This window comes from Piliocolobus tephrosceles, chromosome 8 (assembly GCF_002776525.5).
Source record: "Piliocolobus tephrosceles isolate RC106 chromosome 8, ASM277652v3, whole genome shotgun sequence".
NCBI classification, from domain to species: domain Eukaryota; kingdom Metazoa; phylum Chordata; class Mammalia; order Primates; family Cercopithecidae; genus Piliocolobus; species Piliocolobus tephrosceles.
In genome coordinates, this window is record NC_045441.1 from 2350606 (window position 1) to 2375580 (window position 24975).

General features: G+C 59.3%; 1 protein-coding gene across 1 annotated transcript in view; it reads left to right on the top strand.

The window, feature by feature from the left end:
* Positions 1–20771, top strand: part of TTYH3 (tweety family member 3) — a 44964-nt gene extending 24193 nt beyond the window's left edge. Inside the window, exons 2-14 of the mRNA XM_023188443.1 lie at positions 826–995; positions 1108–1219; positions 1383–1603; positions 1921–2016; positions 3449–3521; positions 3795–3870; positions 6481–6536; positions 7210–7302; positions 11134–11226; positions 11440–11576; positions 14220–14393; positions 14919–14994; positions 17627–20771. Of these exons, the coding sequence (XP_023044211.1) occupies positions 826–995; positions 1108–1219; positions 1383–1603; positions 1921–2016; positions 3449–3521; positions 3795–3870; positions 6481–6536; positions 7210–7302; positions 11134–11226; positions 11440–11576; positions 14220–14393; positions 14919–14994; positions 17627–17698 (1449 nt within the window). The 3' untranslated portion in view covers positions 17699–20771. The remainder of the gene's footprint in view (positions 1–825; positions 996–1107; positions 1220–1382; positions 1604–1920; positions 2017–3448; positions 3522–3794; positions 3871–6480; positions 6537–7209; positions 7303–11133; positions 11227–11439; positions 11577–14219; positions 14394–14918; positions 14995–17626) is intronic.
* The last annotated feature ends 4204 nt before the right edge of the window (positions 20772–24975 follow it).

A 24975-nucleotide genomic window follows, 5' to 3' on the forward strand; every position in this document is an offset into this window, starting at 1 on the left:
AGACGGAGTCTCGCTCTGTCTCCCAGGCTGGAGTGCGGTGGCCGGATGTCAGCTCACTGCAAGCTCCACCTCCCGGGTTCACACCATTCTCCTGCCTCAGCCTCCCAGGTAGCTGGGACTACAGGCGCCCGCCACCTCGCCCGGCTAGTTTTTTGTATTTTTTTTAGTAGAGACGGGGTTTCACCATGTTAGCCAGGATGGTCTCGATCTCCTGACCTCGTGATCCACCCATCTTGGCCTCCCAAAGTGCTGGGATTACAGGCTTGAGCCACCGCGCCCGGCCAGCAGTACTTCTTTCTACAGAAGAGAAACCAGGCTTGGGGAGGTGGAGGGACCTCCCTAGTGGGGCTGTGGCTGCAAGGATGCTGGCTCACCAGCATGCTGGGTCCTCATTTGTCACCCACATTCTCTGGCTACCTCCATCCAGCACCTCTCCTTGGGGCGTGGTGGGGCAGATGTCCTGAGCACCTGCCCTGGACTCTGGGGACCCGGTGGGGAGGGGACACGTGGCCTTGCCGGAGCCACAGAGGCCTGGAGTCCGTCCATCCGGTCCCTCCTACTGGCTATGGAGTCTTGATGCCGTGCAGCCTTGAGGATGGTGAGACCGGGGTCCCAGGTGTGGGGTCCAGGCCTGGGTGACCCCAGGTACATCACTGAGGTGGTGGGAGCCTGCATGCCTCACCTACAAGTCGGGGATGGGGCCCACCTCTTAGGGCTGGGTACAGGATTAAATGGGAGTCTGCACCAGGTCCCCTGCTGGGGCGGGGCGTGGGACTCTGGGCTGGGGGTCTACCCCCTCCAGCACCGCTTCCTGCCCGCCCGCAGGCGCTGCTGCTGTTGGGGGCCGCTGCCCTGGCCTGCCTCGCCCTGGACCTCCTCTTCCTGCTCTTCTACTCCTTCTGGCTGTGCTGTCGGCGGCGCAAGAGCGAGGAGCACCTGGACGCCGACTGCTGCTGCACGGCCTGGTGTGTCATCATCGCCACGCTGGTGTGCAGGTGAGCACGGTGGGGCGGGGCCGGAGGGCAGCCCCAAGGGGGCGGGGCTGGAGTGTTGGGGTGGGCGGGGCTACATCTCCAGGCCCCGCCCTCATGCCCCTGTCCTCTCCAGCGCCGGCATCGCCGTGGGATTCTACGGCAACGGGGAGACCAGTGATGGCGTCCATCGGGCCACCTACTCGCTCCGTCACGCCAACCGCACGGTGGCCGGGGTCCAGGACCGCGTGAGTGACCGCGGAGTTGGGGCCGGGGCACTCTTGCTGCTCCGAAACCCCATGTCTGCGCGAGGCTGGGCGGGGCAGCCGGGGCTGGGGCTGTGCAGGAAGGGCCCAGCCTCTGGGGCGAGGGGTGCGCGCTCCCAACCTCACGCCCGCGGGTCCGGCGCAGGTGTGGGACACGGCAGTGGGGCTGAACCACACGGCGGAGCCCAGCCTGCAGACCCTGGAGCGGCAGCTGGCCGGGCGACCCGAGCCCCTGCGCGCCGTACAGCGGCTGCAGGGCCTGCTGGAGACGCTACTGGGCTACACGGCTGCCATCCCTTTTTGGATGAACACGGCAGTGTCGCTGGAGGTGCTGGCGGAGCAGGTGGATCTCTACGACTGGTACAGGTGCGGCCAGGCGCTCCTCCCTGCCCAACCCCACCTGGGCAAGCCTCACCCTCCTTGGGCCGGTTTTGCTGTCAGCACCTAGTACATGAGGTCTGATGGGTGGGGGGCCCAGGGCCACTGGAGGTCACAGGCAATGACTGGAGTTCCCCTAATGGGAGCCTTTCTCAAGAACTGACACCAGTTCCCATGACCCAGACCCTCTGAATGCCCTCTGGGGTGCCAGGCTGCTGGCCTCAGCTCCCCCTTGACGGCCCCTGGTGCCCCACTCCCTGGCCCTGCATCCCTGTGCCCTGGCCCACTCTCAGGTGTGCCTGCAGGTGGCTGGGCTACTTGGGCCTGCTGCTGCTGGACGTCATCATTTGCCTCCTGGTGCTGGTCGGCCTCATCCGCAGCTCCAAGGGCATCCTGGTGGGGTGAGTCTGGGAGTGTCGGCCCCCTGTGAGCCCGAAGCAGAGGGGGAGGGCAAACACGTGGCACCACTTCCCCCACCCCATCGGCAGATCCTCGCCACAAGCTCTGTGGTGGGAGCTGAGCGGGAAACCCCTGCACTGGGCCTGTTCTGAGATTCCCCTTCCATGCCTGTGGCCTGTGCCCCTGTGGCCTGTGCCCCTGTCGCCAGAATCCCGGCACACTTGCCCCCAACCCTTGATTTCCTTCAAGAGTCTGCATGTGTGGCACTTGTAGCCCAGAACCTGAAGCAACCTGTCCAGGTCTCCGAGTGCCCGGGGCCACCCAGAGACCAGGCTGGGGCTCCTTCCTCCACCCCTTCCATCCTTGGCCCTGGGACAGCCTGGGTTCCAGCTCCCGCTCTGGCTTACCAGGAGAGTGACCTTGGTCAGGTAGCTTATTGGTGCCGGGCCTTGGTCTCCTCATTTGGAAGGCAGAGAGAGTGGCAGCTCCTTCGGGGGAGGTGAGGTGTTGTCACCGCCCTTCACTGCACAGCTGCACGGCCATGGCTGGTGCCTCCCTGGGCCAGGCCCAGGAGAGATGGGAGAACACCCAGCCTCCCCCAACGTGGCACTCACAGGCCACAGAGGAGCAGAATGAGGGAAATGTGGCATGGGCCAGAAGTGATAGCACCCTGGACAGGAAGAGCCGGGTGGTGTGCAGGCCTGCAGTGGGGTGAGCTGGGGGAGTACAGCTGCACACCGTGCCCAAGGAGACCTGAGAGAGGAGGAATTGAGTGGGGACCCAAGGGAGTAAGGGACGCCTGGACAGATGAGAAAGGATGACAGTGTGCAGTGGGGTGTGGGGCCTGCACTGGGGTATGTTTAGGGGGGCTGAACTGGGGGCCTGGGGGGGGGGGGGGGCACCTGCAGGGGGGTATGCTCAGGGGGCCTATGTGTCTAGATCAAAGGGAGCCAGATGTGGGTGAGGTGAGGCCTCAGATGAGGGAGAGGCCGGTGCCGTAGCAAGAGCTCTGAGTCCCCAGTTGCTGAGCGAGGGTTCAGCACAGGAGGGCTTGGTCTAGCTGCGGTTATCAGGCCCCTTGGGCTGCTACGTGAGTAGCGGGATGTGGGGACCCACGTGAAAGTGGACACTGTTGCCTGTTCAGGAGAGGGACCTGGGGGACAGGAAGGGCAGGGCCCCGAGACCCACCTGGCCTTCCGGTCCTGCTTCCAGCTCAGATCTCTGAGCCCCACCCCACCCAGGAGAGGGATCCATCTGGGCCCTGGGCAGCTGCCGTGGGCAGCTCTGGCTGAGGCCAGGCCATAGAAAGAGCCCCAGCCCGTGTGTGGGCTGAGCCCTGATGTGCACAGGGACCTGCCTTCTGGCCTGTAGCCCAACAGGTGGCACGGCCCCCAGCCTGGCCTGGGGGCTGCTGACTGGCTGTCTCTGCCCCAGGGTCTGCCTGCTGGGAGTCCTGGCCCTGGTCATCAGCTGGGGCGCACTGGGCTTGGAGCTGGCTGTGTCCGTGGTGAGTGGCAGAGGGGGTGAGGTCCCCGGCTGCTGGACCTGGGCACTGGGGGAGGGACGAGGGGAAGCCACACTCCTCTCCCCTCCCGTCTTCCCCGGGCACTGGGTTCCGAGAGCAGTGGGGACCCACCGTGGGCACAGTCCGCCTGAAACCCCAGATTCACAGTCCACCCTCCTGAGTTGAAAGCAGACTCCAGGGGCTGGTTCTACCCCCGAGAGCTTCCCTTTAGGCCCAGCTTGGTCACCCCCTCTTGCTTGCCCGCGCCCACCCCAGGGCTCCAGCGACTTCTGTGTGGACCCCGACACCTACGTGACCAAGATGGTGGAGGAGCACTCGGTGCTGAGTGGGGGTGAGTCTGTGTCCACAGCCGCGACCGAGCGGGTTCCCCAGGGTTGGGCTGAGCCAAGAGAGTGAGGTGGCTGAGGCCGAGGTACCCCTGCCCCGTGGGCCCGTGGTCTCAGGTAGACAGGTCCCAGGCTAGGACGCTAGTGAGCACACAGGACCACCTTTCCCAAGTGGGAGGCTCTGCAAAGAATGACAGCAACTGTGTGGGGTGGTGGGTGCCCATAGGGCGGGGGGAGGGGCAGGTGACCCAGGGCTGCTTCGAGTAGGTGCCCAGGGGAGGCCAAACGGGTGGCATTAAAGTACAGCCAGAGGGCTGGGCGCAGTGGCTCACATCTGTCATCCTAGCACTTTGGGAGGCCAAGGCGGGTGGATCACCTGAGGTCAGGAGTTCAAGACCAGCCTGGCCAGCATAGCAAAACCCTGTCTCTACTGAAAATACACAAATGAGCTAGGCATGGTGGCGGGCGCCTGTAATCCCAGCTACTCCGGAGACTGAGGCACAAGAATCGCTTGAACCCAGGAAGTGGAGGTTGCAGTGAGCTGAGATCACACCACTGCACTCCAGCCTGGGCGACAAGAGTGAAACTCCGTCTCAAAAACAAAAGAAAAGTAGAGCCGGAAGGACCCTGCATCTCTTGTAAGGGCCCCGAGGCAGGAGGCAGAGCCGAGGGGAGAAGGGAGGCTGGGAGGCCAGTGGGGCTGTCACTGTGGCTAGCTTCGCTTTATTCCAGGGGAGGCCATTGGAGGGAGGGAGGCGGGAGAGAGATGACCCGTGATTGAAGGCCCCTTTCAAAGCTTCCTTAGGCCTCAGGGGTTACAAGAGGAGGTGAGGAGGATGCTTCAAGCAGGAGACAGCAGGGGCTTGAATAAATTGAGCAAAAGGTGGACAGGGATGGGCTCTGAGGGCGAAGCTGGCAAGACTTCCTGGTCAGTTGGCTGTAGGGAGCGAGAGGGACGGAGCAGGAGTTGGCGTCCCTGGTCTCAGCAGCTCTGTACTGCGGGTGGGGGAGCAGGAGGTGGGGGGCAGGGAGCTGGGGCATCAGGAGTTTCAACCCTCTCGGAAGGTTTGCGATGTGTGTCGGACGTCACAGAAGCAGGTGGACGTGGGAATCTGGAGATCGGGGTGCTGTCAGTGTGTGAAGCTTCTCGGGCCCCCATTGTGGAATTACTGTGTGTTCACAAATAAAAAATAGAAGGCCTGTCCCTGTGGGGGTGGGGGTTACTGAATGACCTTGAAGGTGATCATCCTGCCACCCTGTGTCCTTGGAGGCCACAGGATTGGCTTGTGGGCTGGTTTTTTACCTGCCTATGTTGAAGGAACCACTCCCACCAAGCCTGAGGAGCCTCCCGGAGGAAAAGTCATCACCTTGTCCTCGGGGGTGAGGGTGGAGGGGTGGGCCCGCTCTGCTGGGGGCCGGGAGGGCTGGTGACCACTCAGTGTTACCCACCAGTGTCCTTGGCCCCGGTGCTATCAGCCTGGTCCCTCCAGGTCCCTACTGCCGGCAGCCTTTGGGGGTCTTATCAAGTATGAGCAGTTCCCCTGCACGTGTACATGTACACACATAAGTGTAAGCTCCAGCCTGCGGGCCAGACAGCCCCTCCCAGGAGGCAGCAAGGCCAGCCCCACTGGCTTCACTGCACAGGTGGCCACACTGATGCCTCGTGCTCTCCTATGTTGCTCAATACTTTCATCATTTTTTCAACTTTTAAAACCTTTTTTTGTTTGTTTATTTTTGAGACGGAATCTCATTCTGTCTGTCACCCAGGCTGGAGTGCAGTAGCGCAGTCTTGGCTCACTGCAACCTCCCCCTCCTGGGTTCAAGCGATTCTCCTGCCTCAGCCTCCTGAGTACCTGGCATCATAGGCATGCGCCACCATGCCCGGCTAATTTTTGTATTTTTAGTAGAGACTGTGTTTCACCATGTTGGTCAGGCTGGTCTCGAACTCTTGACCTCGTGATCCGTCTGCCTTGATCTCCCAAAGTGCTGGGATTACAGGAGTGAGCCACCACGCCCGGCGTAAAACATTTTTTTTTAATGTTCTTTTATAATTGGAAGAACTGAACTTGTAAAGAGTTTGGAAGGTGGAACCCAGGCAAGGGGCAATGTGTGGGGACCCTGGCTTGATGGGAGCCCAGACCCCACTGCCACACACACAGACATGTGCATGTTACACACATGTGAAGACACATGCACACACAGACATGCACACATGTAAACAGACACGTGCACACATGGACATGCACACATATAAACAGACACATGCACACACATGCACACATATAAACACACCAACACAGGCATGCACACATATAAACACAGACACATGCACACACAGACATGCACACATATAAATAGACACATGCACACATATAAACACAGACACATGCACACAGGCACACATGCGCACGTAAACGTGCACACAGACACGTGCATGTGTAAGTAAACATGCAGACACACGCACATATGTAACAGGTGCATGCAGACACACATGCACACATGTAAGCATGCACACAGACATGCCCTGAAGACATGCGTGCAGACATATGCACACGTGCACGCAGTCGCACGGCGACAGCTGTTGTGGCTCAGCCTGCCCTGACATCTCTCCGCAGACATCCTGCAGTACTACCTGGCCTGCTCACCGCGCGCCACCAACCCCTTCCAGCAGGTGAGAGCCTGGGAGGCCAGGACTGGGATTCAGGAGAGTCTGAAGTACGTTGCTCTGTGTGGAGGGGCCCAGCAGGCCTGGTGCCTGGCTCCTCAGCCTGCAGGACTGGGGAACTGGGGGAGGGAGCTGGACAGAGGCCATGTGGATGTCACCAATGGCCCCTGGGGTTACCGTGCCAGTGACCTGGTGACCTGGCTGAGAGCCTTTCAGGGTGACCTGCTCAATGCATCCGCATCGCTGGGACTGCTTTTGCTCCTTGGATTGGCCTTGGTGGGGGAAGGAGGAGCCCCAGGGATGCCTCTGTAGGACAACCGTGCTCAGGCGTCCTGGTGGGGGAGTTTGAAGAGGTCGGCCGCACCAACTGGTCAAGCCCCGTATGCACTGCTGGTCATTTCACCGATAGCACGTGACCCTCTGAATCCTGAGGGCCGTGTGACTGTGCTTTGCTTACTGGTGTGGGTGTGTGGTTGGCTGTTACCACCTCAGGGCTCTGTGGTCTCTGGGTGTGTCCCAGGGAAAGCAAGGGTAGGGAGTGCCCTGTTGGCCTGCAGGGCGGAGCCTTGATGGCCTCCCAGGCTGGACAGCTTGCTGGTGGCCATGTTGGAGGGTCCTGGGGAGGGAGAGGCGGGCGGACCCCGCAGCACCCATGAACTTGGTCTCCTCTCTGGAGCAGAAGCTGTCGGGCAGCCACAAGGCGCTGGTGGAGATGCAGGATGTCGTGGCTGAGCTTTTGAGGACCGTCCCCTCGGAGCAGCCGGCCACTAAGGTGAGGGGCTGCGGGGCAGGCACTGGGGCGGGCAGGGGTCCTCTTTTCTCAGCTACTTGGGAGGCTGAGGCAGGAGAATGGCGTGAACCCAGGAGGTGGAGCTTGCAGTGAGCTGAGATCCGGCCACTGCACTCCAGCCTGGGGGCAGAGCGAGACTCGGCCTCAAAAAAAAAAAAGAAAGAAACTTGGGTGCAAACACAGCTCAGGGCGAATTTGGAGAAGGCACCAGGCTGGCCGAGCGGGGACCTGGTGTTGGCGGTGCCCTGGGAGGTATTCCTCGTTCCTTCCCCAGCCCTTTCTACGTTAGGCCTCTTCCTCCCGCCTTCATTCCTTTCCCTTGGGAATTTTTGATAGGTTTTAAAAATCATTTCTTTTGAGACAGGCACTTGCTGTGTTGCCCAGGTGGGTCTCAGGGCTGGGATGACAGACATGAGCCACCACACCCAACTTTGTTTTTTTCTGTAGTTGAGACGGACTCTCACTCTGTCACCCAGGCTGGAGTGCAGTGGCGCGATCTCCGCTCACTGCAGGCTCCGCCTCCCGGGTTCACGTCATTCTCCTGCCTCAGCCTCCCGAGTAGCTGGGATTATAGGCGCCGCCACCACACCTGGCTGAGTTTTTGTAATTTTTTGTAATTTTTTTTTTTTTTTTTTGTATTTTTAGTAGAGACAGGGTTTCACTGTGTTAGCCAGGATGGTCTCAATCTCCTGACCTTGTGATCCACCCACCTCAGTCTCCCAAAGTGCTGGGATTACAGGCGTGAGCCACTGTGCCTGGCCCACCACACCCAGCTTTTAAAAAATAACTTTATTCTTTGTTTAAAAAGTAATACAACCTCTTTGTATTTAAAAAAATTTGAAGATAAATGGAAAGAGATGAGGGAAGAGAGTAACAGAATCAGATCCATTCTCAGGGTGAGTGCCCTGGGGGCACTGTGGAAATTTGAGAGGATTCTTGTTTTTCCCTGTAGTGTTTTGGGCCCAGGCATTTCTATAATATATTTAAAAAAATAAAATAAAGGCCCGGCGCAGTGGCTCACGCCTGTAATCCCAGCACTTTGGGAGGCCAAGGTGGGCGAATCACCTGAACCCAGGAGTTCAAGACCATGGTGAAACCCTGTCTCTACTAAAAATACATAAATTAGCTGGGCGTGGTGGTGCACACCTGTAATCCCAGTTACTTGGGAGGCTGAGGCAGGAGAATCGCTTGAACCTGGGATGCAGAGATTGCAGTGAGCGGAGATCACACCACTGCACTCCAGCCTGGGTGACAGAGCGAGACTCTGTCTCAAAGAATAAAATAAAAATAAAAAATAAATATGTTGCTATACTCTTGATAAAACCCAAATCTCTTTGGAGGTGTTTGGTCCACCCCGTGGGGATCCCTGCCCCTGCGCACACCGCCCCAGCACTGGACATGAGAGGGAGGAGTGCGTCTATGGGGACAAGTGTGGGTCTCAAACTCCAATTGGGAGCAGTTGGCCCTTCTCCAAGGAGCTCTTCACAAAGCTAAAAGCAAACAAATGTGTATACACGCACAGGGCACACGGCACTCGTGCCTGTCATCCCCGCACTTTGTGGGGCTGAGACAAGGGGATCACTTGAACCCAGGAGTCCGAGACCATCCTGGGCAACATAGCAAGACCCCATTCTACAAAAAACACAAAAACTAGCTAGGCATGGTGAAGCACGTCTGTAATCCCAGCTACTCGGGAGGCTGAGGCAGGAGGATTGCTTGAGCCCGGGAGTTCAGAGCTGTAGTGAGCTGTGATGGCACCACTTCACCCCAGCCTGGACAACAGAGCAAGACCCTATCTCACGCTCACACACTCTCTCTCTCTCTCTCTATATATATATATCATATAACATATATATAACATACACACACACATGAAAATACCAATTAAAAATAAGTAAAAATTATACACACACACACAGCTTTGATTTAAAGTTACTTTTTAGAATTTGTTACAGCTGGAGCCCCGCCTTGGTGTGTTTGCACTCGAATGGGTAGAGAGGTGGAATCATTTCCTGGGACCCCCCCCGTAGCACGGCACCCCAGACGGGGCAGCCTCCACAGCCAACGTTCATTATCTCAGCTCTTGGCAGGGCCGGCTTCTTCCAGGGCCTCCCTTTTGCTTGCAGACGGTGTCTTCTCCCGCTGTCTTTGCAGGGCCGTCCCTCTGTGGGTGTCTGTGTCCTGATCTCTGTTTTTTAATTTTTATTTATTTATTTATTTATTTATTTGAGACAGTCCCGCTGTGTCGCCCAGGCTGGAGTGCAGTGGCGCAATCTCAGCTCACCGCAACCTCTCTGCCTCCCAGGTTCCAGCGATTCTCCTGCTCAGTAGCTGGGATTACGGGCGCCTGCACCACCCCCAGCTAATTTTCCTCTTCTTAGAAGGACACCCGTCACATTGGGCTAGGACCCACCCACGTGACCTTGGTTTACCTTCAACACCTCTTTAAAGGCTCTGTCTCCAAGTGCAGCCCTTTTCTGAGGTTCTGGGGGTTAGGACTGCAACACAGGAATTGTGGAGGCACCGTTCAGCCCATAACAGTAGGCTCTGTTATCCCGAAATCCTTTTTTTTTTTTTTTTTTTTTTTGAGACAGAGTCGCACTCTGTTGCCCAGGCTGGAGTGCAGTGGTGTGATGTCGGCTCACGGCAACCTTCGCCTCCTGAGTTCAAGCGATTCTCCTGCCTCAGCCTCCCGAGTAGCTGGGATTAGAGGCACACCCAGCTAATTTTTGTATTTTTAGTAGAGACAGGGTTTCACCGTGTTGCCCAGGCTGGTCTCCAACTCTTGGCCTCAAGTGATCCACCTGCCTTGGCCTCCCAAAGCGCTGGGATTACAGGTGTGAGGCACTGTGCCTGGCCCCAATAATCCATTTCAGGATTGTAGCGGGTCCTTAGAAAACGTGCCGTAAAAGGCAGCACTGGGCCCAGTCGCTGCTCCTGTGGAGTCCCGGTCAGCCTGGCAGTGTTTCTGTGCGGCCGTTTCTCCAGGCATGAGACAGAGCTGGCGGTGTCCGTGCACAGGTGCACACACATGCACACACGTGAGCACTGACGAGCACACGGCCATGTTACAGGACCACGCTCGCTCTGCATGGAGAGTTTTGTCAGTCAACATGAGACTTTTGCCTTGCTTTTAACTGTTCCTTGAAATAATACCTTTTTTTTTTTTTTTTTTGAGACAGTCTTGCTCTGTCGCCCAGGCTGGAGTGCAGTGGCGTGATCTCGGCTCACTGCAAGCTCCGCCTCCCGGGTTCACGCCATTCTCCTGCCTCAGCCTCCCGAGTAGCTGGGACTACAGGCGCCCGCCACCATGCCCGAATTTTTTTTGTATTTTTAGTAGAGACAGGGTTGCACCATGTTAGCCAGGATGGTCTCGATCTCTTGACCTCGTGATCCACCCGCCTCAGCCTCCCAAAGTACTGGGATTACAGGCGTGAGCCACTGCGCCTGACTGAAATAATACTTTTAAAAGCAGAGCAGGTCCTTGTCTGTAGACATGTGGGGGTTCTGTTGTTTCTCCCATTACAATAAAGGGAGGTCTGTCTTCACATAGTGGCGACCACACTGGACAGGCGCTCCCGGGTCCTCCTGTCCTTGGCGGACCCCATGGGTCTGGGGAGGGGCCTGAGGTCACCATTCTCAAGGCCCAGAGTCCCCGTCCTTAGGACCTGCACTGAGACCCCAGGGTGGGGGGTATCTCAGTGGCAGACTGTGGGGTGGAGGGAGACCTGGGGGCTTCCAAGACAGGGCAAAGCTGGCTCAAGGTTCTCCATCCAAATGAAGTGCTGACCACCTGTGGTGCGTGTCCCCCAGGACCCCCTCCTCCGTGTCCAGGAGGTGCTGAACGGCACGGAGGTGAACCTGCAGCACCTCACCGCCCTGGTGGACTGCCGCAGTCTGCATCTGGTGAGAGGCAGGGCCTCGGGCAGGGCCATAGCGGCTCGTGGGGTGGGAACAGGGGAGCGGCTGCTCAGGAGGATGGGGACCCCCAGCAGACAGTGGGTCCTCAGTCCCGCCTCTGGGGGGTGGTCCAGGCCACCATGGCTGGACTGAGGGCCTCACACTGCCTCCTCCACCCTCCCTCTCTCTGGATCCTGCTGTCTCGTCCCACGGCCTCAGGACTACGTGCAGGCGCTGACCGGCTTCTGCTATGATGGCGTGGAGGGCCTCATCTACCTGGCCCTCTTCTCCTTCGTCACAGCCCTCATGTTCAGCTCCATCGTCTGCAGCGTCCCACACACCTGGCAGCAGAAGAGGTGAGGGGCCCCGGGGGTCGCAGGAGGTTGTCCCAGGCCACATGGCATGCAGGACGCTTCCTTCAGGGGCATGCCTTTATGGACACCTGTGTGCCAGTCCCAGAGGTGAGGGACAGACACCTCACCTGGTGACCCTCCCTAGGCCTCTGTAGTGTCTCTGAGGCTGCCGGCTCCCAGGTGAGCCTCCCCATTCCACAGGAGGAAAACAGCGTGGAGGAGCTCCTGGCCTGGGTTGCAGGAGTTGCTGGGAGCAGGCAGCGGGGAGGACTGGGGTCCCCTGTCCCCAGACTGGCTCTATGCCCTACGCCCTGAGAGCTGGCCTCAGACTGTCTACTCCACAACCCCTCCCAGGCAGGGGTCCCCCACCATGGGGTGCGGGTGCGCGGAGCTGTGGGAGAAAGGTCAGTGGTCCGCTGTGCAGGCTTAGCTCTGCTGGGGTAGTCCAGGTAGCTGTGGCCCCCAGCTGAGTGATCAGGATAGAAGCCAGCTCCCCTGGAGCCACTATGTCCTTCCTTTTGAAGTGGGGGTCCTGGCGGCCCCTGCCTGAGTCTCCCCACTCAGTACTGGGTTGAGTGGTGTATGGAGGTGACGGGCCCCTTCCCTTGCCGGGGCTCCCATGGCTTATCTTTGAGACCTTCGCCTCCCCTCTTGGACTGTGGCTGCTGCTTGGTGGCCCAACATGGACGGCAGGTAGCTCAGCTTAGATTTCTTCCTTTTGTCTGGATTTCTGTGATTTTCTTTTGTGATGGTGAGGGTGATGCTGCCGATGGTGGTGGTGGTGATGGAGGGGGTGATGGTGATGATTGCGGTGGTGATAACGGTGATGGTGGTAATGATGGTCATGGTGGTGGTGGTGATGGTGATGGTGGTAATGACGTGATAGTGATGATTGTGGTGGTCATGGTGATCATGATGGTGGTGGCCATAATGCTATGGTGATGGTAATGATGGCAGTGGTGATGGTGGTAATAATGGTGATGGTGGTGGTGGTGATGGTGGTGATGACGGTAATGATGATGGTGATGATGTTGGTGGTGATGGTGGTTGTGATGGTGATGATGACGGTGGTGATGATAATGGTGATGGCAGTGGTGATGTTGGTGATGATGGTAATGGTGATGGTGGTGGTGGTGGTGGTGATGATGGTGATCATGATGGTGGTGGTGATGGTGATGATGGTGGTGATGGTGATGATAGTGGCGATGACAATGGTGTTGGCAGTGGTGATATTAGTGATGGTGGTGATGGTGGTGATGGTGGTTGTGGTGATGGTGATGATGGTGATGATAATGGTGATGGCAGTGGTGATGCTGGTGATGATGGTAATGGTGGTGGTGGTTGTGGTGGTGATGGTGATGATGGTGATGGTGGTGGTGGTTGTGGTGATGGTGATGATGGTGATGGTGATGGCATTGGTGATAGTGATGATGGTAATGGTGATCATGATGGTGATGGTGGTGATGATGGTGGTTGTGGTGATGGTGATGATGGTGATAATGGTGATGGCAGTGGTGGTGATGGTGATGATGTGATCATGATGGTGGTGGTGATGATGGTGATGATGTTGGTGATGGTGATGATGATGACAGTGGCGATGACAGTGGTGGCAGTGGTGATATTGGTGATGATGATGATGGTGATGGTGGTGATGGTGGTTGTGATGGTGATGGGTGATGATGGTGATGATGATAATGGTGATGGCAGTGTTGATGGTAATGGTGATGGTGGTTGTAGTGGTGGTGATGGTGATGGTAATGGTGGTGGTGGTTGTGGTGATGATGGTGATGATGATGATGGTGATGGTGATAGCACTGGTGATGGTGGTGGTGGTGGTGGTGATGGTGTCAGTGGCAACAAAGATGGCAGACATAGGGGAGTAGATAAGAGCATAGCCCTGGACCCACAGGGCTAGATTCAGATCCTGTCTCTATCCTTGCCTATTGTATGATGTGGGCAAGTCACTTAACCACCCTGGGCCTCAGTTTCCCTCACTGTAAAAAGGGAATTGTAAGAGGACTCAGCTGGAGTGTCAAGTGGGCACTCAATGAACCACTGCGTGTGAGGGGCCTGGCTGGTGGCCCCTGCGCAGCCAAAAGCTACCACTGTCCTGTTTTTGAAGTGCTTGCTGCCAGGCAACCTCCCCTGGGTCCCATCTGGGACCTCCTGGGGCGTGGAGGAGCTCCAGAGTGCCAGAGGCTCGTGCAGAGTGGAAGACAGAAAGCCAGAGGGCAGCAGGGCTGGGAAAACTGGCTCTGGCCACCCAAGGGTGTGGTTGGATCCTGCAGAGCCAAGAGACACCCCAGCCTCCTGCGCCCTCAAGAGGCACCCTAGTCTCCCGTACCCTCCCAGGAGGGGCCCTGCACTCTTCTTTCAGTAAGCAGCCAGCCAGCCTTGCCATGCACAGGCCGCAGTACAGGGCCTGGCACTCAGGTGACCACACAGGTCTCTTAGCACCCCACCTTGCAAGGGCAGGGCTGGATGCAGAGCCAGGTGACCTGCCCATAGTCCCACATGTAGTATGCACATGGCCGAGCCGGGACTGGAACCAGACGTGTCTGTCTGCACCAGAGCTGACCCCTGTGGGTCTGTGGCCAGCTCCTTCCTGCTGGGGCCTGAGCCTGTGCTGTGTGTCCCTCCTCACAGAGGCCCTGATGAGGATGGGGAGGAGGAGGCCGCTCCAGGGCCACGGCAGGCGCACGACAGCCTTTACCGCGTCCACATGCCCAGCCTGTACAGCTGTGGCAGCAGCTATGGCAGTGAGACCAGCATCCCGGCCGCGGCCCACACCGTCAGCAACGCCCCGGTCACTGAGTACATGTGAGTTGAGGGGGGCCTAGCGGGGCCAGCAGACACATCAGTTGCAGCTGAGAGCCTGGATCCGGGCTGGCGCTAGCTCGAAGGAAGGGGTTGGAGAAGGGGCGGCCTCCGGGCTGGGCAGCCCTGGCCTTGAGTGCCTCCTGCCCCAGGTGAACACAGTCCAGGGGCCATGGGGAGGCCACGTGGTCACATGGAGGTTCCGTGTCCAGGGCACAAGGACTCTGTGGCCAAGGACCTCAGGGCCCAGCTACATGGTGGCCAGGTGGCTCGGAGGGAGTGAACTCCGGCTGGGCCCAGGTGGGCAGGGGTCTCTCTGTGGGCCCTCTCTGAACCCTTTGTTACTGTGCTGGGTTCGTCGGACCCCCAGTGAGAATGGATATACCCATCCCTGTGGAAGTCAGGATCAAAGATGGGGGTGCCAGGCAGAGCTGGGTGGGCACAGGTGGCCCACCCCTGGGCCCCCCGACCTGGAGCTGGGACCACGTGGCCGGCAGGTACTCACAGCCTCTCTCCCTCATGCCTCAGGAGCCAGAACGCTAATTTCCAGAACCCCCGCTGTGAGAACACCCCACTCATTGGGCGCGAGTCCCCGCCGCCCTCAGTAAGTCTTGGGGCAGGAGGGTGGATGGGGGGCTGCTCAGCCTTGGGGGTCCGCTGTTCCACTGCATCGGTGGGCTGGTGTGGCACATGCGGCTAGTGTAAGCTCTGGGGGCAGCTGTGAGCCACCACCACCGGGGTCCTAGCTGACCCTTCCTGGCTGGGACCTCTCTGCGTGGCGCCCGGCCTGAGTAGACAGGGCTGGGTGGGGCTGCCAGCTCTTCCCGGCCGGCCTTGGCGTGCCCTGGGGCCAGAGTGGGCAGCCTCGAGGCCAGCCGCCCAGTGGGTCAGCTCTCAGGCCCTTTCTTGGGGAAGCAGAGCGGGTGGGGGGGCAGGTGTGGCCCCACTGTGGCCCTCCCAGCTCATAGGCACGGCCCTGCACCAGGCCCTCCCTGGCCTCACCCACCATTCTCTGTGCCTTCTGGACCTGTGGGGTGCCACCGCTCCAGTTCCCGGGGCCCTGACTCTGCCTCCTTTTCTTTTTCTTCCTTGAATCTTTTCCTGAGTGTCCACCCATGGCTGTTCCAGCCCAGGCCTGGTGTCCCCTCTGACTTCCTGAGTAAGACACAGGCAGGAGGGGACAGGGTGCCGAAGAGAAGGAGCTTGTGGCAAAGCTGGGGGACCGGGGAGGAGGCAGACAGGGCTTGGGAGGCTGAAGGCTGCCTTGCTCAGAAATCCACATCCCGGAGCCGCTGTCATGGTCCCCCGTAGCACAGAACTGGGCCTGGGGTGCCTGGGAGGGGCCAGCCCTGTGAGCCTCAGGCCATCCAGGTGCAGGCCCAGTCCTGCTCGGCTGCCCTCGTCCTTGTCATCACATGGCCCACAGCCCACTCCCGGCCCCGCACCCTGGCGTTGAGGCCACGCTCTCTCTCTCTCTCTCTCCTGCACCCCACCCACCCTGGGCCCTCCTAGCGCTATCTGGCTGCCCTGGACTCTGGCAGCCACGCGGGCTGGCAGTTTAAGCCCATGGACAGTGCCCGAACGCTGTGGTAGCTGTGCCCTCAGAGCGACAGGTACTGACCCACCGGGTCCCCCATCCCGCACGGCCACCCGCCTGCGCCTCCCGCCTCTGCCCTGCACTCACTGCCGCCCTCCCGTCGGCACTGGGCTGGGGCTCCATCTGTCCGGCTCCTGTTGGCAGGGCCAGCTCTGAGCGCCGCAGCCCAGCCAGAGACTTCTAATGCCGGCTCTGGGTCTGCCAGCCTCACAGTGGGGTTGGCAAGTCCCCTTCCAGGCTCCCCCTGCCCAGCTGCTTGGCCTCTGGGGACTCTGCCACCAGCTCCAAGTGGCCCCAGCCCCTTCTGTCACCTCCCAGTGAGGAATCCATGCACCCAGACCCCTGTATGTGCCTAGGGCCGTGCGTGTGTGGCCAGCAGGCCCTGTCCTGGAGGCACCAACTGCGTATCGGGGGTGTGTACACGGACAGGCGTGTGCCGGCGAGCACACGAGCTTCTCCCGCTGGCCCCACGGTGGTGTGGGTGCCTGCTTGGGCTCCTTCAGGGGTCTGGGCGTGTGCCCCGTCCCGTCCCACCCCACCCCCCGCCTTGTGCTGCATGTCCGTGGAATGACGAGGCTCTGGGCCGTGGCTCTCTCCTCCCACCCCCTCCATGGCGTCCCCACGGGCTGCTTGAAACCTCCTAGGTGTCCCAGGAGGGCTCTCGGGGACCCGGGAAGCTCTGTGCCTCTGAATCTGGGGACTGTGGGGATGGGCCTGGGGCCCTGGGGTTCTGGAGCCCACCTGGGATGGGAGCCAGCCTGCCAGGCCTCCTCACCACCGTCGGCTCCTGACCCGTGTCAGGCCTGTGGGTCCATTGCACTGTCTGGCCTCAGCACGTGCCTCGCGCGTGTGCGTTTCTCTGTGAGCACACACATGCACTCTCATGCACACATGAGACCTTCACACTCCTGGCTGGATGAGGGCGCCCACGATGTGCAGGCCCGCTGCAGAGCCAGGCACACGGCAGCACCCCCTGCAGCCGCCTCTGTTCCTAAGTCCAAGACCTCCAGGAGCCCACAGTTGGGTCCCCCACAGGAGTGGGGGGGTGGCATTGCTCCAGTCTCCTGTGTGGCTTCGGGGGCTCTCCTTCCATGGCGTGAAGGGGCAGAGTGGCCCGGGGGATGTCCTCAGACTGGGGCCTCTGTACTCCTGCATGCTATGGCCTGGCTGTAGGAGGACCCGGCCCTGGGCTGGGAGGAGGCCTTGGCCTGGCCCTGAAGGGTGGCTGGTTTGTGTCCTTCAGGTCCTGGGCACGTTGGGTGCAGGTGGGGCCGTGGAGCTGTGGCTTCTGGGGGTGGCAGAGCTCTGCCTGGCCCGACGCCCGAATGCCGCTGATGTGGGCATGGGGGGGCCGTGTGTACACCCCTCCTCAGAGCAGACATCCCCTGCCCTGAACCTGGCGAGTCTGGTGGCTGCCCCTCCCTCAGCCCCAGCCAGGCCCAGAGCACAGGGCCCCCCAACCCACGGCCCCTCCTGAGCCCCTCCCTGTAGGCTCTGTCAGGGCACCCTGTGCTGTCCCATTCTGCCCCCAGGGTTTCTGGCTCAGCCAAGTGAGGACCACACAGACACACAGAAGACGCCCCTGACTGCGTGTGCCATGCAGGGGCCCTGCTGATGCCTCCCCTTTGTCTCCCTCCAGTACACCTCCAGCATGAGAGCCAAATACCTCGCCACGAGCCAGCCTCGCCCCGACTCCAGCGGCAGCCACTAGACGGCGCCCGGCAACCACCCACCCCACGTGCCAACTGCCCCTCCCTGTGCCAGCACTGCCGCTTCCACCTGGGCCACCCGCCGGACCCTCGCACACTGCACCAGGCCTACCCCGGACGCGTCTGCAGGCTGCTTGCCCTCCTCTCCCCTCTCCGCAGGGGCACAGTGGAGACGCAGGGGCTCTGGGCCCGTACCGCCAAGTCGGGTCACACCTGAATGCTGCCGCCAGCCGATGCCCCAACCCTGCACGCCACCCACTATCCTGGCACGCTCCCTCTGCAGATGGCTGCCACACCCACAAGTCCTGGCCGCACCCAACCTGTGCTGTCGCCGGCCCTTCCTTCCACAGCTCTCCTTCCTCCTGCCCGGCACTTCTGTGGACCCCTTCTTAGTTCACAGGCACGGCTGGGGCCGCTCTATGTTGGCGCCTGCTGGCCACTGAGGGACGGGCACGTGCCATCTGCTCATCTCTGCCCTGCGGTGCCCTCATGGTCCCTCCGCGTGCCTGTCTCTCTGCAGTGCCCTCCTTGCCCGTGCAGCCCACCCACCCACAGGCTCACCCTCCTGCCAGCTGCCAGAGGCCCCCTCCAGCAGGGCCTCTCTCCATGACCTCAGCTTCACTCTCTCCCTCAGCACCCGCCCTGCCGGAGGCCCCAGCCCGCCATGGACAGCAGGGGCCACGTGGAGCCCGGGCTGCTCACCTGCCACCCAGTGCTGGCTGCCTTCTTGGTGCCAAACCCCCTTCCCCCACCCAGAGACTGGGCAGCTGTGTCTGGTTCATTCTTTGCACTAACCACATTTGTCATCTCTAGGGCAGGCTGGGGCTGCGGGCTGAGGGGGACCGCTGGCACCCCCTTCCCTCCCTTCTTGGTTCCATTTCCATTCGTGACAGGTACAGCATCCCAGGAGCCCGGCCTGAGGGGCTGGACCCGAGCCGTCTGTGAACGTCCCTCAGCCCCTGCCGTCCCCTCTTGGGACTAACCACTAACCTCACCCCCCAGCCTCCACGGGTGCCCCTGGCTGGCCCAGAGCCGGCAACATGAGCCCAAGTCCGGGCTGGAGCCGAGGCCAGAGCAGCTGGCTGGGAGTCAAGGCTGCAGTAACGTTTCTTCATGGGGTGCTCCAGGGGGTGCCAAAGACCGACAGGCAGCCCAAGGGCCTGGACACCCCTCCCCAGGCAGGTGCTGCCCCAGGAGGACTGTCCTCGGGAATGAACCTCCCGCAGGCTTTGGCCTGAGGTCCCTGTGGCCTCGGTCTCCCTCCCGGCGAAGTGGGAGCGAGGCTTCCCTACGGTGCTTTTGGCTTTAGTGTACGATGTTTGCTGTGCTTCCCGCCATGGAGGGCGGAGCCACGCCACATCAGGATCGGATATGCTGCCCCTTCCGGCCCCAGCCCTGGCCCAACCAGCCCAGCCCTTGAGGCTTGATGCCCGTGCCAAGGCCAGGGGCAGCCAGAGGGCAGCTGGATGGCCACGTGCGGGAGTCAAGGCCGGGCCCCGCAGGGGGACGGGCCGCCAGCCCCAGCAGTTTACAGACACGTGGCTCTTCCTCTCAGAGCAGCCGGCAGCTACCTGGACCGGAAATGTCCTCATCCCCTCCCTGGGGCCAGGCTCTGCCCTGCCCTTCCTCTGTGAACCCCTCCTTTCTTTGTGCTGGTATTTGGGACCAAAAATGGGGATGTGGGAGGGCAGAGAGGGGAGGGGAGCCCATGGGCCTGGGACCCCAAGCCAGGGCGTCTGAGCTCCCCAGGAGTGACCAAACCTCCGTGGAGGGGCCTCTGCTTCAGGCCCCGCGTGGCTGATATCCTGAGCCCCCTCAGAGGCCCCGCCACAGCCAACCTGCCCAGTCTTTCCTCTGGGCTTGACCCGCCGGGGGAGCTCTCCAGGCCTAGGGCTGGGAGGGAGGCCCTGGCACTCTCTGGCCTGGGTGCCCGCCAAGCGCCCTGCGACCGCTCAGAAGCACAAATGCTGTCCATGGCCGCGAGGCTGCCTGCCAGGTGAATGGACGTAGCTCGAGAGGCGGCGAGGCCGGGGCTTCCAGCCTCGTGCTGTCTCGGGACTCCTGACCATGGTGTGCGTGTGTGCCCTTCTGTGACTTTCTACTCACCGAGGTTGAAGAAAGAAAACGGGGAAAATCAAAAGGGGTTCAAACCCCACCTCAGTAGGTGGAGGGGAGCGCCTGTCGTTGGTTGGACTTTTGTTCTGAGTTTTCGGTGCCATGTTCCTAACTACTCCATCCCATGACCTCGCCGCACCTACTGGGGGCATCTGGCTGGTGCCTGCTGCCATGGCTGGCCCCCACTCTCACCCTGCACAGGGGGGCTCGCAGCTCCCAGGCCCACAGCTTCATTGGAAGGACAGGGTGGCCCTGGGGACAAGAGGGAGGAGCCCAGGGGCTTACCTCACCGAGGGGGCTCCTCAGCAGGCATCCACTGCTCCAGGTGCCCTCCACATGTCATGGCAAGCTTGGTAGTGAACGGGCCTGGTTGGGAGCAGCCCCTGGCCCATTGCCCACCCACCCATCTCACTATGCAATTTGAGTTCCAAGCACCATTTGCTCCTGCCCTGGGGCCAGCTCTGCCCAGCCCTGGGAGGGGTGGTGAGGCAGCGCCCTGGACCCCAGAACCTCAGACGGGGGCAGGCGGGGGACCAGGGCCTCTCCTGTGGGATCTTTGTTTTGTGTTTAACCATAATGGTTGTGTACTGAACCACTTCATATTTGTTATATATAATATATATATATAATCTCCTTAAGACTCAGCATCCCGGTTTACCTCCCACCTCCCCCCACCCCGCCCGGGCATCTGACTTCCCCCACCCCAGTGTGATTTAACATCCAGGAACTGAGGCCTGAACCATTTTGCATTTCCCCCTCCTCCAGCCTCCGTAGGGCCATGGCTGTATGTACTGTCGCTGTGTTTTTTTGTTTTTTTAGAACTGGGTTTGGGGGCTGATTTTTATTTCTTTGGGGGCTTTATTTTTCTTGGCAAATACTAAAAATCTCGTCAATGTAATTTCTGTGGTTTCTATTCAGCTTGGGTTTCATGTTTTAAAATAAACAAATTTTAAAAAACAAGCCTCTCTTCCTGAGCTGCTTTGGCTCCTGGCTGGGCACTCCACGGTAGGGAGTCCGCGGCTCCAGGCACGCGCAGTGGGGGTACAGGGGAACTTTGAGGGCGGGACCGACCAGGTCAGCTCAGAGGGGTGGGCTGGGCCGGGCCTCTTGGGGTTGTGGGCGGGGCGCCGGGAACGGTGGGCGGGGCCCCTCGGGGTTGTGGGCGGGTTTCCCGGAGTGGGGGGGGCCTCGGAGTGACTTGGCGGGGCCCAGCGGACAGGCTCTCCAGGGATGGGGTGGGCGGGGCCTCTCGGGGTTGTGGGCTGGGCGCCAGGGAAAGCTTTCCAGGGATGGGGTGGGCAGGGCTTCCGGAGTGAGTGGGCGAGGGCCTTGCAAAATAGGTGGGCGAGGCCGGGCGCGGTGGCTCACGCCTGTAATCCCAGCACTTTGGGAGGCCGAGGAGGGTAAATCACGAGGTCAGGAGATCAAGACCATCCTGGTTAACATGGTGAAACCCCGTCTCTACTAAAAATACAAAAATTTAGCCGGGCATGGTGGCGGGCACCTGTAGTCCCAGCTACTTGGGAGGCTGAGGCAGGAGAATGGCGTGAACCCGGGAGGCGGAGCTTGCAGTGAGCCGAGATCACACCACTGCGCTCTAACCTGGGCGACAGAGGGGGGAACTGTTTCCAAAAAAAAAAAAAAAAAAATTATGGGTGGGTGAAGGCGCCGGAAAGGAGATCTCGGGGATGGAGTAGGAGGAGCCACTCGGAGCAAGTAGACAGTGTTTGGACGAACCGAGGCAGGATGGTGCACTTCCGGGTTCTTCTTCACCACCAACTCTTCCCGTGTGTGCGAGAATGCAGCTGACGCCCGGGAAGGTACAGATTAATCAGGCATGCACCAGGTGATGTCAATCCGAGGAGACCAAGATTTACCTGGTGGCACCTGCGGAGCGCCCCCCGTGCCCCGCCTATTGCCCTTCCACTCCTAGAAAAGTCGCTCCCAGCAGATGCGCCGGGGGCGGGCTTTCTCAGCCCCCACTCTTGTCCCGACTGTATTAGAAACTCCACCCACCCCCCCCCCACCCCACCCCAAGCTCCGGTCCCTGAAGCTAGATGACCAAAGACTAAATCTGCAGTTTTGCTTTTAGCCTTGCCTACTCGCTGGTTCTTTTGTGCCCACTCTGGTGGTCTTAGAAAAACAAATCAGTTGGTGCCGAAGACCCGGGAGGAGACCCCTCCTCAGACCTCTAGGGATTGAGGAACCTCCTCCTGCTTCCACACCGCAGACGGACCAGGACCTGAGACCCGCTTCCCTCACTCTCACAGCCTCTCTGTGGTAAGTGCCCTTGTCTCCTCTTTACCTCCCTCGGCCAAAATCCTGCTCAGGTCCGAGGTCCATTTTGAGCCACCAAGTGACTCCAGAGACCCGTTCAGGACGGAGACGTCCGCCTGAAGGTAATCTCCACTTTGGCTCCATGAGCCTCCAGTCTGTCTCTGCTGGTTCCAAAGGATGCTTTGAAGCCAGGCAGAGATCCACTTCCATTTCCATTGTGTCCATTGTGTTGGCAGGGAGTAAACAAATGGGAAACCCCCAGTCCAAATTTCCAAAGAGCACCCCCTTAGGGTGCCTCCTAGCCAATTTAAAAACCTTACAGCTTGAACAAGACCTTAGGAGACAAGACCTTAGGAGGAAGCGGTTAATTTTCCTTTCCACTGTGGCGTGATCGACCTCAGCAATTTCTGCCAGCGGCTAGGCAAGTGGTCCGAAATGAATTACGTACAAGGCTTTTGGGCCTTAAGCTCTTGTCCCTATACTCCTCCTTCTCTCCACCCCCTCCCTTCCTGCCCAGACTCCTCCTTTCTCCTCCTTATCTACTAGTAATCTACTCGGTCCCATGCCTCCTTCGGGGCCCCCAACTGGCTGTCTTGAGTCCCCTATCTCTGCCCACACCCTCCTACAGTGTTAGCACCTTTGTGAGAGGTGGCTGGGGCGGAGTGGGTAGTCAGAGTACATGTCCCTTTCTCATTGGCCGATCTTTCCAAAATTGAGAAGCGTTTAGGTGATTTCTCAGCTAATCCTACCATATACATAAAGGAATTTAGACATCTTTGTCAGGCCTATGACTTAACTTGGCATGACCTCCAGGTTATCCTAACCTCTACCCTAAACTGACTGAGGTTCTAACCCAATATACCCGGTTAGATCCGGCCTCCCCCACAGGGGCCACCATTTTGGCATCTTATCTCTTTTCTCAATCAGCTCCTGACATTCATAAAAAAAAAACTTCAAAAGGTAGAGGATGGTCCTCAGACACCAATACAAGACCTAGTTAAATTAGCCTTTAAGGTCTATAACTCCAGAGAGGAGACGGCAAGCTCGCCTTGAACAGAAGGTTCAGCTCCTAGCAGCGGCTTTACAGCCCAGTCGTAACCCCAGGCCAGAGAGCACACGCCCCACAGACTCCAAGGCTGCAAAAAGAGCCTGCTATATAAGTGCGGCAAGGCAGGACACTATGCCAACAGGTGTCCACAGGGTCCCCGAGCCCCAACGCAGCCTTGCTATAAGTGCAAGGCATCAGGACATTAGGCCAGTGAATGTCCTAACCCTGGTCCACCAGCAACCCCCTGCCCTGCTTGCCAGCAGGGAGGACACTGGAAGTCTGATTGCCCCACCCTGAGAACAGGTGCTGCGTCTCCACGTGACCCCCTTTCCCAGGATCCTGGGAGCGCCTTCCAGCTCCTACATCTGGACGACGACAACTGAAGGTGCCGAGACCCGGGGACCCCCATCACCCTCGCCGAGCCGCAGGTAACTCTCCTGGTAGTGGGTAAGACAATTAATTTTTTAATCAACAGCGAGGCTACCTATTCTGTTTTGCCGTCCTTCTCTGGACCTAGTCTTCCATCCAATATCCCTGTAGTAGGAGTAAGGGAAAAGCCATCCACTCCACGAAAAACTCCACTCCTTAATTGCTGCCTGGCCAACAACTATTTGCACACTTGTTCCTCATTCCCAACTCAAAAGGGCCCTTACCGAAAGCAATCAGTGGAAATCAGTTTGGCTTTCCCCCACTCGCCTCAAACTTACTAAATTTTCTTAACTATCTCATACTCCCCAACCTTGCCAGGACCTTCCTTCTGGGTTTTGCCCATATTCCAACAAATGCTTTCATTCCTCATTCCTATACTAATACTGTGCCTTATTTTATTCTTCATCCATATGTCCAAATACCAACCATGGGCCCCGACCTTAACAACGCCCCTTAACAGCAGGAAGTAGCCAGACAGACCACGGCGCCCCTTTATCACTATTATCAATAAAAGGTTGGACTGTTTGGACGAACGGAGGCAGGATGGTGCATTTCCGGGTTCTTCACCACCAACTCTTCCCGTGTGTGCGAGAATGCAGCTGACGCCCGGGAAGGTACAGATTAATCAGGCATGCACCAGGTGATGTCAATCCGAGGAGACCAAGATTTACCTGGTGGCACCTGCGGAGCGCCCCCCGTGCCCCGCCTATTGCCCTTCCGCTCCTAGAAAAGTCGCTCCCAGCAGATGCGCCGGGGGCGGGCTTTCTCAGCCCCCACTCTTGTCGGGACTGTATTAGAAACTCCGCCCGCCCCCCCAGCTCTGGTCCCTGAAGCTAGATGACCAAAGAATAAATTTGCAGTTTTGCTTTTAGCCTTGCCTACTCGCTGGTTCTTCTGTGCCCACTCTGGAGGTCTTAGAAAAACAAATCAGACAGGGCCACGTTCGCCGGGTGAGCAGTGTCTCGCAGGCTCAGGACACTTGCTGACCGGGCGTCAGTATGAAGAGCAGCCATGGATCCGAGGGTCTGGAGCTGGGAGTGCTGATCCCATCCATGTGGTGAAAGCCTCACTTTGCTGTCCGGATACACACTGCCAGGGGCCTGCCGGGACCGGGATCGCTGTGCAGAGGCCCCACTGGCCCTCAGGAGAGGTGAGGGGGCCTGGCCAGGAGCAGGGATGATGGAGGGGTGGAGTGGCCAGGTTGGAGCAATGATGGGTTCGGGGCCAAGCTCTTCCTGAGGCCCCAGTGCCACCACTCCCCGTCCTTCCAGAAGCAGCACCGTGGCGGATTCCTGTGCTCCCTGGGCTGGGGGTCCTCTGGCGCCCTTCCTGGAGGCCCGCACAGGGCCCACATGTTTCAAGGACCCTCCTCACCCCACGCTTCTGCTAAGAAGCAGGCTTGGGAAGGCA